The 17,122-nt window shown below is 36.0% G+C and overlaps 1 protein-coding gene across 1 annotated transcript in view; it reads left to right on the forward strand.

Moving 5' to 3' along the window:
- SPAG16 (sperm associated antigen 16) overlaps positions 1-17,122 on the forward strand; it is a 232,523-nt gene that overhangs the window by 136,246 nt on the left and 79,155 nt on the right. Inside the window, 1 exon segment of the mRNA XM_066232513.1 lies at positions 9,964-10,149. Coding sequence (XP_066088610.1) covers positions 9,964-10,149 — 186 coding nt within the window.

Consider the following 17,122-nt stretch of genomic DNA (forward strand, 5'->3'; position numbering starts at 1 on the left):
GTCCTGTATGTTATCTGTTAAGACACATGAAAATATTATAATTAATTGGTTATATATTTATGTAAACTGTTAGACAGTGAGGTGCTTGAGGACAGTGTTTATATCCCCAGTACATAGTACTTTAAAGTGTTTTAAATTATATTTTATGTCATTTATTTATATTTTTCAAAAGAATTTTGAGAACTTGCAAATATAAGAAGACAAACAGTTTGAGAGATAATTAAGGTGAAGAATAACTTTCCTTATTACAGGGCAGTAGAACAACATCACAAGTAACTCAGTAAAAGCAAATCTATGATGGTGAAGAGAAAGTGAAAAAGTGATCTCTAAATATAGAAACTTCTAAGTCTCATAAATTAATCTAAAGAAAAACTGAAATAATTTGAGGAACATGTATACTTTATATCCTTCAGATCCTTTATATCCCTGCTAAATAGTGGGTACTCAGGAGGAATTGAATAAATTAAGAGGTCTTAGAAAAGTAATCTAATTATAGCATAGAACTGGTTGGAAGAGACACAAGCACCAGAGAAGTTGAATTGTAAGAATATCCTCAGGATATAAACAGACTTAGTGATGTGCAAAGTCAAGTGGGAATGTAAAGAAGGTCCACTGTCCATGAGAAAAACTACTATTCTAAATGAAGAGTGGCTCCCCTGTTTATGGACCAGGTAGACACAAGGCCAGAAACAGACACGTGGTGTGAAAATGGAGAATTCTTGGTCCCAGTTCTATGATGAGAAAGAGGGCTGGGACTTGTTCGGGATGAAAACAAGGCACTTTGTGAGAAGAGGGCCAATAGCTGGTCCTCACATTCTAAGCACAGAGAGATGGTAATTTTAACCTTTGCATGAGGGTGGGATTGAGGCTGTTTGTAAATAATATGCTTCTGTAAGAACTAGATTCAGGCAGGGTATGGAATCTTCCTTAAAGGCCATGGAGATCTATGGATACACCAGAGAGGAAAGAGCTAAGTAAAGCACAGGCCTACAAATCCCCGAGAGCTTGAGAACAGATGGCAAATGAGAGGAATCCGTGATGTACACAGGAAGTTAATAGTGATGAGTGCTACCAAAATAATAATAATAATAATAATAATAATAATAATAATGATAGTTAAGATAATTTGGAAAGGAACCAGCCTCGTGTCACCAGTGACATTGTATTTCAGGTAGGTCTCCGTGAGTGTCTTTCTGTAAAGTTCTGGAGAAAGGGAGGGAGCCAGTCGTTACTGTTTGGGTAGAGGACATGCCTGGAAGAAAGACTAGAAAGCACCAAGGCTTGCTATGTCTAGAGCAGGGAGTGGGGGAGTGGTGGGAAAAAAGTTCAGGGTGGGTAACGACATAGGTGGTAGGAACATGTAGGGCCTTATTTCATCAGGAGGAATTTGGTTTTTCCTCTGGGAGCAGAGAAACCATTGGAGGGTTTGAGCAGAACAGCAGTAGGCACAGGCTTCTTTAAGCTTCTATGATGAAATAAAAGATAGTAGAAGCACTAGGGCAGAAGCCGTTGGGGTCTACTGATATAATTCAGTGAGAACACTGTGACTGATAGTCCTGTTGAGTCGATAGGCACAGGTAGATGAGACTACAGTCTAATGGGAGTAATGGGTCTATTCCACTCTTTATGGAAATATGGATAGAATTAACTCCACATAGAAACAAAACTAGAGATCACAAGGTAATCTTTTTAAAATATAATCTTAAATGTGAATAGTACCTAGAACTAAATGTGCTATCATAAGAATTCTCTATTTGATCTTTAAAACAAGACTATAAGTCATATTGACCAGAATTTATCCCTAATTTCAACCCCAGACAACAGCGTGGTGATAGAGAGGAAGGGGCATGGGGATTATGGAAGTGGGAGATAAATGGGGATGGGAGGAGCTGTACATTGGGGGATAGGCACACCTGCACTGTGCAGATGATGTTTGTTGAGTTGTACACTTGAAACCTGTATGGTTTTATGAATTAATGTTACCCCAATAAATTCAGTAAAACTCTATCAGCAGAATCAAAAGGCAAACAGATCTTCTTGCTTCTATACTTTCCACTTCTTGTTTTGTGACACAGAAGCTTTGAGTCTTTCTGCTCCACCTCTCTTTCATGAAACACATGATTTCTATATTTGATTTCTATATTTGTTTGGCTATTTTTCGAAAAATGAATTGTTTGGTGTTTAATACTAAAAAGCAAAATTTTGAATGGGAAATATGTATACAAATAATAAACAGCTACAAAGCAAAGAACAGTTTTTAATTTCTATCAGTAAAGGACTACCTGTAATATAGCAATTTTTTCAACTCTGCTAATTTGAAAAATAAAAGATATTCTTTTATAACTTTAATAAAAATTTCACTCTATAATTCACCTTTTCCTTCAACACCTTTATTAAACTCTCCCTCTCCAGTGGTTGTTTCTCTTCTGCACATCAATATTTAATTCTCTCAGCACAAAAATAAGCACCCCATCCCCCTACCCCCAAAAGAAACAAGTAAACAGAAAACTTGTCTTGATCCTGCCATTCCATCCGTTAGAAATACCAGGCATCTGGGGTACAGAGTCACCGACCAGGAAGAGGGAGAGAAAAGAAAAAGGAAGAAGTTAACCTCTCAAAATCAAGAAAAATCCACAGACTTTATAACTTGATCCACTAATTTTTTTGTTGTTGTTGTTTCTTTCTTCTATCTTATTGCCTTTATTTCCTCCACCTCGGTCCTTCTATTCTCTGCCCATCTTATGCTTCCCCTTTCTTGAACTACACTACCCATGAGTGTTGCATTTTATTTCTCTTATTCATCCTCACCCTCCTTTAAGGTTATACTCCAAAACACTTAACTCTCACTCTCTCCTCTTTTGTTTTTTTTTGTCTTGCTTTATTTTGTTTTTTTCTCTTCCTATTTTCTTTCTTCCTTCGTTTTTCTATTTTTCTTATTTTTTCCTTTCTATTCGTTTTTTCTTTTCTCATTTTACTTTCCTCCCATATAATCCTCAATCACGAACAAATTAGTTAATTTGGGACTCAAGGCTTTTTTTTGGCTTTATTTCTCTTTTTTCTTTTGTTTTTATTTTTTTTCTTGTTTGTTTATTTTTGTGGCATTTTGGGTCCTCCCAACCCAAGGTCTCCATTATATTTAGTCTTCGCTCCACTTAATACAACAGATTTTTACTTATTATTTTTATTTTTTCTTCTTTATTATTCTTTTTTGGTCCTTTTTTCTGGTTCCCTCTTATCCCTCTCATTATATCTCTTAGTTGACCATCACTTACAAGCAAATCATCTTATGCTTGTCTAAGATTTTCTTCCTTTTTTTTTTTTTTTTTTTTTTGCATTTAGTAGGTCCCTACTCCCTTTTTTTTGCCCCTTGAACTCTTCACCCCAAATCAGGCCCTCCATTAAAGGCACGATATTTCCCTGAGGAGGGGAGAGGAGAGAAAGAGAAGAGAGAAAAAAGGGGGAAATAATAAATTATTACTGTTTTTTTTTTGTGGGGTGTTTTACCTTTTTTTTTTATTTTATTTTATTTTATTTTATTTTATTTTTTTACTTTTTACTCTTTATTAATTCTAATTAGTGCTATTAACAAGACCACCCTCAGATGCCGATAAGAAAGAGGAAATCGAATATTATGGATACAAAAGAAAGAGAGGTAACACAAATAGATGTGGAAAAATCTATGGAGAAAAGACTTAACATATTGGAAGCCTTGGAGCTAAATGACAGAGAATTTAAAATAGAAATCTTAAAAATACTCAGAGATATACAAGAAAACACAGAAAGGCAATATAGGGAGATCAGAAAACAACTCAATGAACACAAAGAATATATTACCAAGGAAATTGAAACTATAAAAACAAATCAAACAGAAATGAAAAACTCAATTCACGAGCTGAAAAACGAGGTAACAAGCTTAGCTAACAGAACAGCCCAGATTGAAGATAGGATTAGCGAAATAGAAGACAAACAACTTGAGGCACAACAGAGAGAAGAAGAAAGAGACTCAAAAATAATAAAAAATGAGAAAGCCCTACAGGAATTGTCTGACTCCGTCAGAAAGAATAACATAAGAATAATAGGTATATCAGAGGGAGAAGAGAAAGAAAATGGAATGGAGAATATACTCAAACAAATAATAGACGAGAACTTCCCAAGCCTGTGGAAGGAACTAAAGCCTCAAATTCAAGAAGCAAACAGAACACCGAGTTTTCTTAACCCCAACAAACCCACTCCAAGGCACATCATAATAAAGATGACACAAACCAATGACAAAGAAAAAATTCTCAAGGCAGCCAGGGAAAAGAAGAGTACAACATACAAAGGAAGGCCTATTAGATTATCATCAGATTTCTCAGCAGAAACTCTACAAGCTAGAAGAGAGTGGACCCCAATATTTAAAGCCCTGAAAGAGAGGAACTTTCAGCCAAGAATACTATACCCATCAAAGCTATCCTTCAAGTATGAAGGAGATATAAAAACATTCACAAATACAGAAAAGATGAGAGAATTTATCAACAGACAGCCCCCACTCCAGGAAATACTAAAGGGGGTTTTCCAACCAGATTCAAAGAACAAAAGAAAACAACACCACAAGTAACAGCTCCACCAAGAACACAATAAAACCAAATTTAAACTGTGACAACAAAGGAAAAAAAGGGGGGAGAGGATGAAGATTAACAGTAGCAAAGGACGATGAAGTGCAGAAATACTTATAAGATAGGGTACTACAATGAATATGGTAGGTACCCTTTTCATTACTTAATGGTAACCACCCTTGAAAAAAACACCACAAAAACACTTGACTTAAAAAAGGTAACAACAGAGGAAAGAAGTATGGAACACAAACAAACAAAAACAAATGATAGAAAAACAAAAGAGAAGAATCAAACTAGATACAAAACTAACAGAAAGCAATTTATAAAATGGCAGTAGGGAACCCACAAGTGTCAATAATTACACTAAATGTAAATGGATTAAACTTACCAATAAAAAGACACAGAGTAGCAGAATGGATTAAAAAAGAAAATCCAACTATATGCTGCCTACAAGAAATACATCTAAGCAACAAGGATAAAAACAAATTCAAAGTGAAAGGCTGGAAAACAATACTCCAAGCAAACAACACCCAAAAAAAGGCAGGTGTAGCAATTCTCATATCTAATAATGCTGACTACAAGACAGAAAAAGTACTCAGAGACAAAAATGGTCATTTCATAATGATTAAGGGGAAGTTGAATCAAGAAGACATAACAATCCTTAATATATATGCACCAAACCAAGGAGCACCAAAATATATAAGACAGCTACTTATTGACCTTAAAACAAAAACTAACAAAAATACAATCATACTTGGAGACCTCAATACACCGCTGACGGCTCTAGATCGGTCATCCAAACAGAGAATCAAAAAAGACATAGTGGCCTTAAACAAAATACTAGAACACCTGGATATGATAGACATCTACAGGACACTTCATCCCAAAGCGACAGAGTATACATTTTTCTCTAGTGTACATGGAACATTCTCAAGAATTGACCATATGTTGGGCCACAAAGACAATATCAGCAAATTTAGAAAAATTGAAATTGTACCAAGCATATTTTCTGATCATAAAGCCTTGAAACTAGAATTCAACTGCAAAAAAGAGGGGGAAAAACCCACAAAAATGTGGAAACTAAACAACATACTTCTAAAAAATGAATGGATCAAAGAAGAAATAAGCGCAGAGATCAAAAGATATATACAGACAAATGAAAATGAAAATACGACATATCAGAATCTTTGGGATGCAGCAAAAGCAGTAATAAGAGGAAAGCTCATATCACTTCAGGCATAGATGAACAAACAAGAGAGAGCCCAAGTGAACCACTTAACTTCCCACCTTAAGGAACTAGAAAAAGAAGAACAAAGACAACCCAAAACCAGCCGAAGAAAGGAGATAATAAAAATCAGAGCAGAAATAAATGAATTAGAGAACAGAAAAACTATAGAAAAAATTAATAGAACAAGGAGCTGGTTCTTTGAAAAGATCAACAAAATTGACAAACCCTTGGCAAGACTTACCAAGGAAAAAAGAGAAAGAACTCATATAAACAAAATCCAAAATGAAAGAGGAGAAATCACCATGGACACCGTAGATATACAAAGAATTATTGTAGAATACTATGAAAAACTTTATGCCACTAAATTCAACAACCTAGAAGAAATGGATAAATTCCTAGAAAAATACAACCTTCCTAGACTGAGTCAAGAAGAAGCAGAAAGCCTAAACAGACCTATCAGTAGAGAAGAAATAGAAAAAACCATTAAAAACCTCCCCAAAAATAAAAGTCCAGGCCCTGACGGCTATACCAGCGAATTTTATCAAACATTCAAAGAAGACTTGGTTCCTATTCTACTCAAAGTCTTCCAAAAAATTGAAGAAGAAGCAATACTTCCAAACACATTCTATGAGGCCAACATAACCCTCATACCAAAACCTGGCAAGGATGGCACAAAGAAAGAAAACTACAGACCAATATCTCTAATGAATACAGATGCTAAAATACTAAACAAAATACTGGCAAACCGAATACAACAACATATTAAAAAAATAATACATCATGATCAAGTGGGATTCATCCCAGAATCTCAAGGATGGTTCAACATACGCAAAACGGTTAACGTAATACACCATATCAACAAAACAAAGAACAAAAACCACATGATCTTATCAATAGATGCAGAAAAGGCTTTTGATAAAATACAACACAATTTTATGTTTAAGACTCTCAACAAAATGGGTATAGAAGGAAAATATCTCAACATGATAAAGGCCATATATGATAAACCATCAGCCAACATCCTATTAAACGGCATAAAACTGAGGACTTTCTACCTTAAATCAGGAACAAGACAGGGTTGTCCACTCTCTCCACTCTTATTCAACGTGGTGCTAGAAGTTCTGGCCAGAGCAATCAGACAAGACAAAGAAATAAAAGGCATCCAAATCGGAAAAGAAGAAGTAAAGGTATCACTTTTTGCTGATGATATGATCCTATACATTGAAAACCCGAAGGACTCCACAAAAAGATTATTAGAAACAATAAACCAATACAGTAAGGTCGCAGGATACAAAATTAACATACAAAAGTCCATAGCCTTTCTATATGCCAACAATGAAATATTAGAAAATAAACTCAAAAAAATAATCCCCTTCACGATTGCAACAAAAAAAAAATAAAATACCTAGGAATAAACATAACAAAGAACGTAAAGGACCTATATAATGAAAATTACAAAGCATTGTTAAGGGAAATCGAAAAAGATACAATGAGATGGAAAAATATTCCTTGTTCTTGGATAGGAAGAATAAATATAATCAAAATGGCCATATTACCCAAAGCAATATACAAATTTAATGCAATTCCCATCAAAATCCCTATGAGATTTTTTAAAGAAATGGAACAAAAAATCATCAGATTTATATGGAACTATAAAAAACCCCGAATAGCCAAAACAATCCTAAGGAAAAAGAATGAAGCTGGGGGCATTACAATACCTGACTTTAAACTATATTATAGGGCCACGATAATCAAAACAGCATGGTATTGGCAGAAAAATAGACACTCAGACCAATGGAACAGAATAGAAAGCCCAGAAATAAAACCACATATATATGGTCAAATAATCTTTGATAAAGGGGCCAACAACACACAATGGAGAAAAGAAAGCCTCTTCAACAAATGGTGTTGGGAAAACTGGAAAGCCACATGCAAAAGAATGAAACTCGACTACAGCCTGTCCCCGTGTACTAAAATTAATTCAAAATGGATCAAAGACCTAAATATAAGACCTGAAACAATAAAGTACATAGAAGAAGACATAGGTACTAAAATCATGGACCTGGGTTTTAAAGAACATTTTATGAACTTGACTCCAATGGCAAGAGAAGTGAAGGCAAAGATCAATGAATGGGACTACATCAGAATTAAAAGTTTTTGCTCAGCAAGAGAAACTGATATCAAAATAAACAGACAGCCAACTATATGGGAACTGATATTTTCAAACGACAGCTCAGATAAGGGCCTAATACCAAAATTTACAAAGAACTCATAAAACTCAACAACAAACAAACAAACAATCCAATAAAAAAATGGGAAGAGGACATGAACAGACACTTCTCCCAGGAAGAGATACAAATGGCCAACAGATATATGAAAAGATGCTCAGCTTCATTAGTTATTAGAGAAATGCAAATCAAAACTACAATGAGATACCACCTCACCCCTGTTAGATTAGCTATTATCAACAAGACAGGTAATAGCAAATGTTGGAGAGGCTGTGGAGAAAAAGGAACCCTCATTCACTGTTGGTGGGACTGTAAAGTAGTACAACCATTATGGAGGAAAGTATGGTGGTTCCTCAAAAAACTGCAAATAGAACTACTTTATGACCCAGCAATCCCTCTACTGGGTATATTCCCCAAAACCTCAGAAACATTGATACGTGAAGACACATGTAGCCCCATGTTCATTGCAGCACTGTTCACAGTGGCCAAGACATGGAAACAACCAAAAAGCCCTTCAATAGAAGACTGGATAAAGAAGATGTGGCACATATACACTATGGAATACTACTCAGCCATAAGAAATGATGACATCAGATCATTTACAGCAAAATGGTGGGATCTTGATAACATTATAAGAAGTGAAATAAGTAAATCAGAAAAAAACAAGAACTACAGGATTCCATACATTGGTGGAACTTAAAAATGAGACTAAGAGACATGGACAAGAGTGTGGTGGTTACCAAGGGTGGGGGGGAGGGAGGACATGGGAGGGAGGGAGGGAGAGAGTTGGAGGGAGGGGGAGGGGCACAGAGAACTAGATAGAGGGTGACGGAGGATAATCTGACTTTGGGCGAGGGGTTTGCAACATAATTTAATGACAAAATAACCTAGACATGTTTTCTTTGAATATATGTACCCTGATTTATTAATGTCATCCCATTACCATTAATAAAAATTTATTATAAAAAAAAAAAAAAAAAGAAATACCAGGCATCTTTTCTTCTTCACTCATAGTATAACTTTATTCATTCATTTAAATATTTATTCTGGAGACATTTTCTTAGCACTTCAACTGGTCAGTCATAATGCTTGACACTGTAGAAACAGGGAAAGGAAACACAGTTTTCCATCAAAAACACAAGGAAGGAGAGCAAATAAGCATTTTATTCAGTGAGAGAGATGTTACTAAGAGAACTGATAACACATTGTAGGACAATGTGGAGAAGATGATGAAATAGAAATCTTGCAATTAATATTTTACAAATTAAAAAATGAACCCAGTGTTTCTGCTTATGTTTATTGACACCTATTTGTTTCTTAAACTAGCTTGTGTGTCCACGACTTGAAATACCCAGCTTTTTAAAACATCTACTAATGACCGAAACGGAAAATCCTCAACTCATCCTCAACTACCCAGTACTTCCAATCTTTCATCTCTCAAGATCTAGTTCAAATGCTTCCTTCTACTTAATTCACTTCTTCCTTCACCATCCAAACTGTGCTAAGGGAGCATTTAATTAATGCAAACATCAGCAGTGTTGATCTACTATTTTGCATTATGTTTTTGAAATTGTCTCAGCCTATGTCTAATCTTTCATCATTCTGAGGCTACATTATCCAGAGAGCCTAAAATATAGCCTGAACCTAACACATGCTAACAAATACAGATTTAATCAATTAGTCTAAAGGAGTATAGAAGAATTAATCTAGAAAGTATGTCACAGCAGTTTTATTAACTTGAATTACTGAACAATACAAGTAAGCATCTCATTGTGTAGACTTAAGATAAGATTTAGGCATTTAGACATGCCATTATAAGTAAAATTAATATACACACAAGTTGCTCATTTATAAAAATAAAGTGTAAGTTGACTTTTTAACAAATTATATTTTTTCTATTTTTTGCAAATAGTGGCAACAAATTGGCAACATCAAGTGGTGACACTACAGTTAAATTATGGGACATGTCCAAAAGCAACTGCATTTTGACCTCTGAAGGACACAAATATGCTGTATGGTTTTGCAAGTGGCATTCCTCTGGTGATTTTGTGGCATCTTCTTCATTGGATAAGGCCTGTAAAATCTAGGATGTTAATAGGTAAGAAGTACTTTAAACATTATTAATCCTCTATGCTGAAAAATATACATCAGTAATGGATTTTTTTCTTCAGTGTTACCACTGGGAAGAATGTGTTTTTTTGTTAGTTTTAGATTTTATTTATTCATTTTAGAGAGAAGAGAGAGAGAAAAAGAGAAGGGGGCAGGGGCAGAGAATATCAACTCCCATATGTGCCTTGACCAGGCAAGCCCGGGATTTCAAACCGGGGACCTCAGCATTCCAGGTCAATGCTTTATCCACTGTTCCACCACGGGTCAGGTGGGAAGAATGTTTTAAAAAACTATTAGCTAATAAAATTATAGACAGCTACTTAAAATCTCTGTGAAATCCATTTCTAACCTCATTAGTCTTTGTTGATATAATGAATCCTTTCCAAATGTAGGCATCAAGATAAAGCCTATGTAATAAGATTAAAATTACTTCATTGGAAAGCTGTTTGTTTAAGCAAGATAGAAACAAATACTTATTTTAATAAGTTAAGTTGTTAGTTCTTCCCTTCACAAGGTTATTATCTTTGTATTATCAAACTAACAATAGACATAAATATAACAAATAATTACATGCTTTATGCTTAATTTTAATATATTTCCCCAGATTACATGCTTCTTGGCAATTCACAAATTATAAAAACTAATGAGATTTATTGTATGCAAAGTCCTATAAGTCCTATATAATATCTTATATATATAAAAGTTTTTTATTTTGCCCATAATTCAAAACAGTTGCTGTGTTTACAGTGTCACTGCCCTCTTTATTTATTATTTTTTATGACAAGAACACTTAATATATGATTTAGCCTCTTAGCAAATTTTTAAATATACAATACAGTATTGTTAACTATAGATACTATTTTGTACAGATACTATATTTTGTACAGTATTTCTCTAGGACTTAATCATCTTATCTAACTGAAATTTTAAAACTAGCATTTAATTTTAATTTTTATCATTTTTTGGCTTAGATGAGAAGCCTAATAGAAGATTGTGACTCATTCTAAAAGATAACTCATCTTCAAATCTTATTTATTTATTTTTTTTTTTAAATGTTTTTTTTTTTTTTTTTTACTTTTATTTATTCACTTTAGAGAGGAGAGAGAGAGAGAGAGAGAGAGGAGAGAGAGACAGGGGGGAGGAGCTGGAAGCATCAACTCCCATATGTGCCTTGACTAGGCAAGCCCAGGGTTTCGAACCGGCGACCTCAGCATTTCCAGGTCGACGCTTTATCCACTGCGCCACCACAGGTCAGGCAAATCTTATTTAATTATAGCATTTAAACCAAACTATGATTAAAAATGGATTCCCATTAGACTCAGCCCTTCTTAGAATGCTTTCAAACACTTTCATTTGACAGCTTTTCTCTGACTCTGATATCCAAATACTGTCTTCCAACTGATACCCAATAGACAATGATATAAAGATGAAAACTTTTCCTGTTTGGGCCCTGGCCGGTTGGCTCAGCGGTAGAGCGTCGGCCTGGTGTGCGGGGGACCCGGGTTCGATTCCCGGTCAGGGCACACAGGAGAAGCACCCATTTGCTTTTCCACCCCTCTCCCCTCCTTCCTCTCTGTCTCTCTCTTCCCCTCCCGCAGCCAAGGCTCCATTGGAGCAAAGTTGGCCCCGGGCACTGAGGATGGCTCCATGGCCTCTGCTTCAGGCACTAGAATGGCTCTGGTTGCAACAGAGCAACGCCCCGGATGGGCAGAGCATCGCCCCCTGGTGGACGTACCAGGTGGATCCTGGTCGGGCGCATGCGGGAGTCTGTCTGACTGCCTCCCCGTTTCCAGCTTCAGAAAAATACCAAAAAAAAAAATTTATATCTTTCCGTGAGCCTCATCTTAAATGCTATTCTGTTTACATATATATACTTTGGAATATATAATTATCTTAAAAGTCCTCTCATTTCCCCCGTTGTTATCGTTTATCTTCCCTGCAGTGTGGTGCAGCTGCTTTGCAGGTGCTTGAGGCACAGGCCTCGTCTTTCTGTTGGGTCATCCAGCACGGGCTTTGTTCTACGTCATAAAGCATTCGGGTTTCTGCTCCAGTTCTCTTTATCTCTGTGGTCCACATCACAATCTCCTGTTTGGGTTTACCTTTTAAAATACCCAGTGTAGCCCCTAAGAGCTAACTAATGTCATGTTATCTCATCTTCTGTCTCACATTTTCACATTTAATTTATTCTTAAACATTTACCCTTTTTTTTTCAAAATAAACTTAATCTTATATTCTTGCATATATATTTCCGTTAGAGTTGTCCAGAGATTGCAAATATTTATAGTTAAATTGCTCCCCCGCAACGCCTCTCTTTTTAGAGTGATATTCATCCTGCAGCGTCTGAACTTTAGTTAAAGATTCCATATGACTTTTCACCCCTTGTCTTCTGCAGTAGTTTCTTTGGCCTTGTCTTCACATAGTCGTATCGAATATGCATTAAGAAAATCTGAGCACCTATTGAAAGTTTCTTCATGTGGTTTACTAACATTACAAGATAAGGTTATGGGAGAAAACAAGTTAGATAAAAATAGTGCGTGTATCTATACATACATATAAAATACATATCTTCTCTTTCCGGAGTTAGGGTTACCATTCAACTATAACCCTTCTTTTTAATTTTTACTAATCCAGTACCAGGTAACAATGAGTTAAAAGCATTTTTCCAAAATGATCACAGTTTCTTACTTTTAAATATATATTTGGTTGCATTATGAGGTCTTTGGTGCTCAGTGTTTCTCATTAAAGCAAAATAAGTTTTAGCTGTAGGATTGAAAGAATATCCTCACTGAACATTTAACTCTAAATTTGTTTACCATGTTGACATGTGCCTGTTATTTTGATTGCATGATCAGGTGTGAGAAAGAAGGTTTGAGTATGACAAAATTAAAGACACCCAAAAACTATGTACAGTTTATTTTCTAAAACTAACATTAATATTAAGATGATTTCTTCCTTTCCACCTCTTTAGCAAATCTTTGCTGTATAACTCTACTTCACTGAGAACAAGCCTTACATGTGTGAACAAAATGTAGCCTTTATTCAGATGACACAAAATATATAGTGTTGGATTAGAAGTAACTGAAGCTTCCTTTCCTGCATGTATCTGTAGTGAGGTGACATGAACTGACACATATTTCTTACTCATGAGTTCTACTGCATGAGAAGGAGGATTCCCCTGAATCTTAAAAGTGTTATGAACCATTAATATGTTCAGGCTTTGAATTAAATAAGCTGATCATATTATATCAAAGAAAAGGTTCACGCAACTGCTCCTTCATACATCAGTGCTTCTCGTTTGGATTCCAGTTTCTGTAGCCTGTGACAATCTTTGCAAATCATTGTTATTTCCCTTTTCACTTCTAAAAAAGTCAGATAAAAAAATTGTATTTTGAGAAACATTCACACTGCCCAACTTTTTTATTTTTTATCCTAATATGTAAGTGCTTTTAGAGGGACGGGTACACATACACATACACACTCAGCTCACTTTTAAGCCCTTTGCCTTCCTTCATCTTTGCTCTATTTTAGTTTAATATGAACACAGGTCACACAAGGTCACCCAGCCCTTTAACAATGGCTTCTCTTGTACAAAAGGTCTCCAGAACACTGCAATAATGTCAGAAGCTTCAAATTGCCTTTGTACCCTCTCAAGGAATTGAAAAAATATTGTTCAGGATGCACTTATTTTGCTTTAGAAGCAAGTTGTTTCTTATTTTCTCTTTGACATTGTTTTCTTGATAATACGTTTGGCATAAACCTATATAAATAAAAATGTAAATGTTTGTTTGTTTGTTCAAAATCTTAAATTTCCGAAAGTTCTTCACTGATTGCTTTGAAATTTTGACACAACATTGCATTCAAATATGCGCTCTTTTTTATATACCTACTATTATATAGATATAGATGTCACACCTGTGACAAGTAAAAACATGCTTTTTTTGAAAAAACGGCGCCATCTGTTGGACGTAAAAGCAACACATGCTATACTAAATATTTTACGATTCCATTTCAATGTTTCTGATTTACAATTCATTTACGTGCAGCCAGACTTGAGGATGCACAGTTGCAAGTACAGCGATCACATTCTGCAGCTTCAGATCTGCTTCATTTTCAACAGAATGAACGTGACAGGCTGAGAATGGCTGAAAGACATCAACGAGAACGAGCAGATCAGTGTCAAACACAACTCCGTGCTCAGCAATCACGCGATTATAACTGCCTAGCATTCCAGTACAACCCAGCTGATGATTATAGTTTGAGCCAGCATGTTCTCATCAGCACTATGACTGAAGTGTGTCCTTATTGCAAGGCTATGAAATTTAATGGAGAAATAAAAGGAATGTGTTGTGCCACCAGAAAAATTAAACTGCCTCAACTTGGAGAACCAACAGAGCCATTAAAAACTTTGCTTGCCGGATATACCGCCGAATCAAAGCATTTTCTATCTAACTTCAGGAAACAGAACTCATGCTTTCAAATGACGTTGTTTGGTGCAGAAATCCTAACAGCTCAATTCATGCCAACTTTCAAAGTGAAAGGACAAATTTATCATAAAGCCAGCTCCCTGCTTCCGTTCCCAGATGGTCAACATAAATTCCTACGAATGTATTTCATCAGTGATGGCAATGATGAATTGAATGTACGCTGCAGAATTTCTACCGGCATGAAAAGGTCCATCGTTTCCCAACTGCAAGATCTTCTTCACGAAAAAAACAATTTAGTGCGTTTGTTCAAAACAGCAATTGACATGATGCCATCTGATACACACAAGATTGTTACTCATGCTGACAAAACGGCTGCTGGAGAACATGTGCGAAGATTCAATGCTCCAACTACAGAGGAAGTGGCAATTGTTATAGTCAGAAATCAATTCCAACCCAGAGGTATTGTTCTTCATTGGAGAAACAATCAATTGACAAAACTTGCAGAAACTCATCGATGCTATGATGCCCTGCAATATCCAATCATTTTTTGGGATGGTGCCGATGGATATCACTTCAACGTTAAGATGATAAGTCCAGTCAGTGATGAAGAAACAAATATGAAATGTAGCACATTATTCATACTAATTAATGATTCGAGAGAATGAAGACAATCACATTTTGAAATGCTATCAATTGTTTCACCAATACATTGTAGATATGTATGCAAAAATTGAAACAGAACATTTGATATTCATCCGTTTAAATCAGACCAAGCTTCGCTCTGAAGAATACATTCATTTGCGAGATGCAGTTGTAAATGACGGTAATACAACTAACATTGGAAGACTAACCATTTTGCCATCTTCATATATAGGCAGTCCACGTCATATGCATGAGTATGCTCAAGATGCAATTGCGTATGTTCGTCACTACGGGCATCCAGATCGATTCATTATATTCACATGCAATCTAGCTCGGGACAATATACAACAGCTCTTACTTTCTGGCCAATCGCTGGTGGGTAGGCATGACATCACAGCACGTGTTTTCAGACAGAAGCTGAAATTGTGATGGATTTCATGGTAAAACATGAAGTGTTTGGGTCTATGCACTTTAAAAAATTAATGAGCAATGTCGTAGAAGCAACAATCTTGACAGGACCTTTCAAAGGTGAAAATGTCCTCATTCCTCACATTTCTATCATTCCAATGGATATGCCATTTCAATTTAAGAGACTGCAATTCCCAATTCGATTAGCATTTGCAATCACCATCAACAAAGCTCAGGGCCAGTCTTTAGAATTGTGCGCTTTACATCTACACACAAATTGCTTCTCACACAGACAATTATATGTTGCATGTTCTAGATGAATACCAGACAATCTCTATATCTGCACAGGCAATGGAACAACAAAAAATATTGTATATCCACAGCATTGTGAAATTAAACATATTAGAAATGTGTGCTTTCTCTTTTCTTTCTTTTCCATTTAACCAGACTGAGCCACAGCAACGCGTGGCTGGGTACAGCTAGTTGATTAATATTTTATCTCAGAAATACTTTTATTTTGAGAACCAAGATTTTTAAATTGCATTCCCCATATTCAAACATACAAGGTCATGGAGCTCAAATTTTGCTGTTCAAAATTAAAGAATTCATCATTTAGGGATGATATGTGAATTCTCAATAAGTAAAAAAAAAATTGAACATTTTAGAAAATAAAAAAATCTACTTTCCTTTTTATTTACTAAAGAATAAAATATGCTACTATGATGACTGTTGGGCAGATAAAATATATGCTCACTTTGTTAAAGATGGTGCTGCCCACATGGAAGCCTGTGCCCAGGTGATTGCTTGGGATGGGCGTGATTATATTAATGTGTGTTGGAGGCAGGCTGTAAGCAAGCAGAGTGGTTATAGAATACGGCTTAGTTTTAAGACTAAGCTTTTCCCCACACCCTTGACTGACTGCATGATGTGGAGTGGTGCACTCTCATGAGGAATCCCATCATGCCTCAGATAAGTGACTTTGTATTAGAGACTTCCTTAATTGTATATTGGATTAAAGGTTTGGATTTCTACACTATAAACTGGGGCAGCCTGGGAGCTTGCTCTCTCTTGGTTCCTGAGATTAGCATTAGAGCAGAGAGCAGGTTGGAGAGCACAGTAAGGCCACGTGGAGGAGAGGAGAGGCAGCTAAGATGGTGAAGTGCTGAAAGAGAAGCCAGTTTGTGCAGAGTTTGTGTAGAGAGAAGGAGATGGGGAACAAAGGAGAATGAGGCTGGTGAGCTAGAAACCTTTGATTCTAGGAAACTCAGATAAGTCAGTAGCTTTGTGAGCGCTGAATGAGTGGGTTTTGGAGCACAGTGTGTGTTTTTACTTGCCCACTGGGTGCAAGCTAGGATTAAAGATATGGCCCACCAGTTTGTGGCTCCAGTGTTTCATTACTGTCTGTCCAAATCTAATGTGAACCTGCATGGGCCAGGTGGCTGTGATGGTGGCCGTGGATACTGGCTTTACAATGACACAAAATAAACA

This window comes from Saccopteryx bilineata, chromosome 5, assembly GCF_036850765.1.
Source record: "Saccopteryx bilineata isolate mSacBil1 chromosome 5, mSacBil1_pri_phased_curated, whole genome shotgun sequence".
Lineage (NCBI taxonomy): Eukaryota > Metazoa > Chordata > Mammalia > Chiroptera > Emballonuridae > Saccopteryx > Saccopteryx bilineata.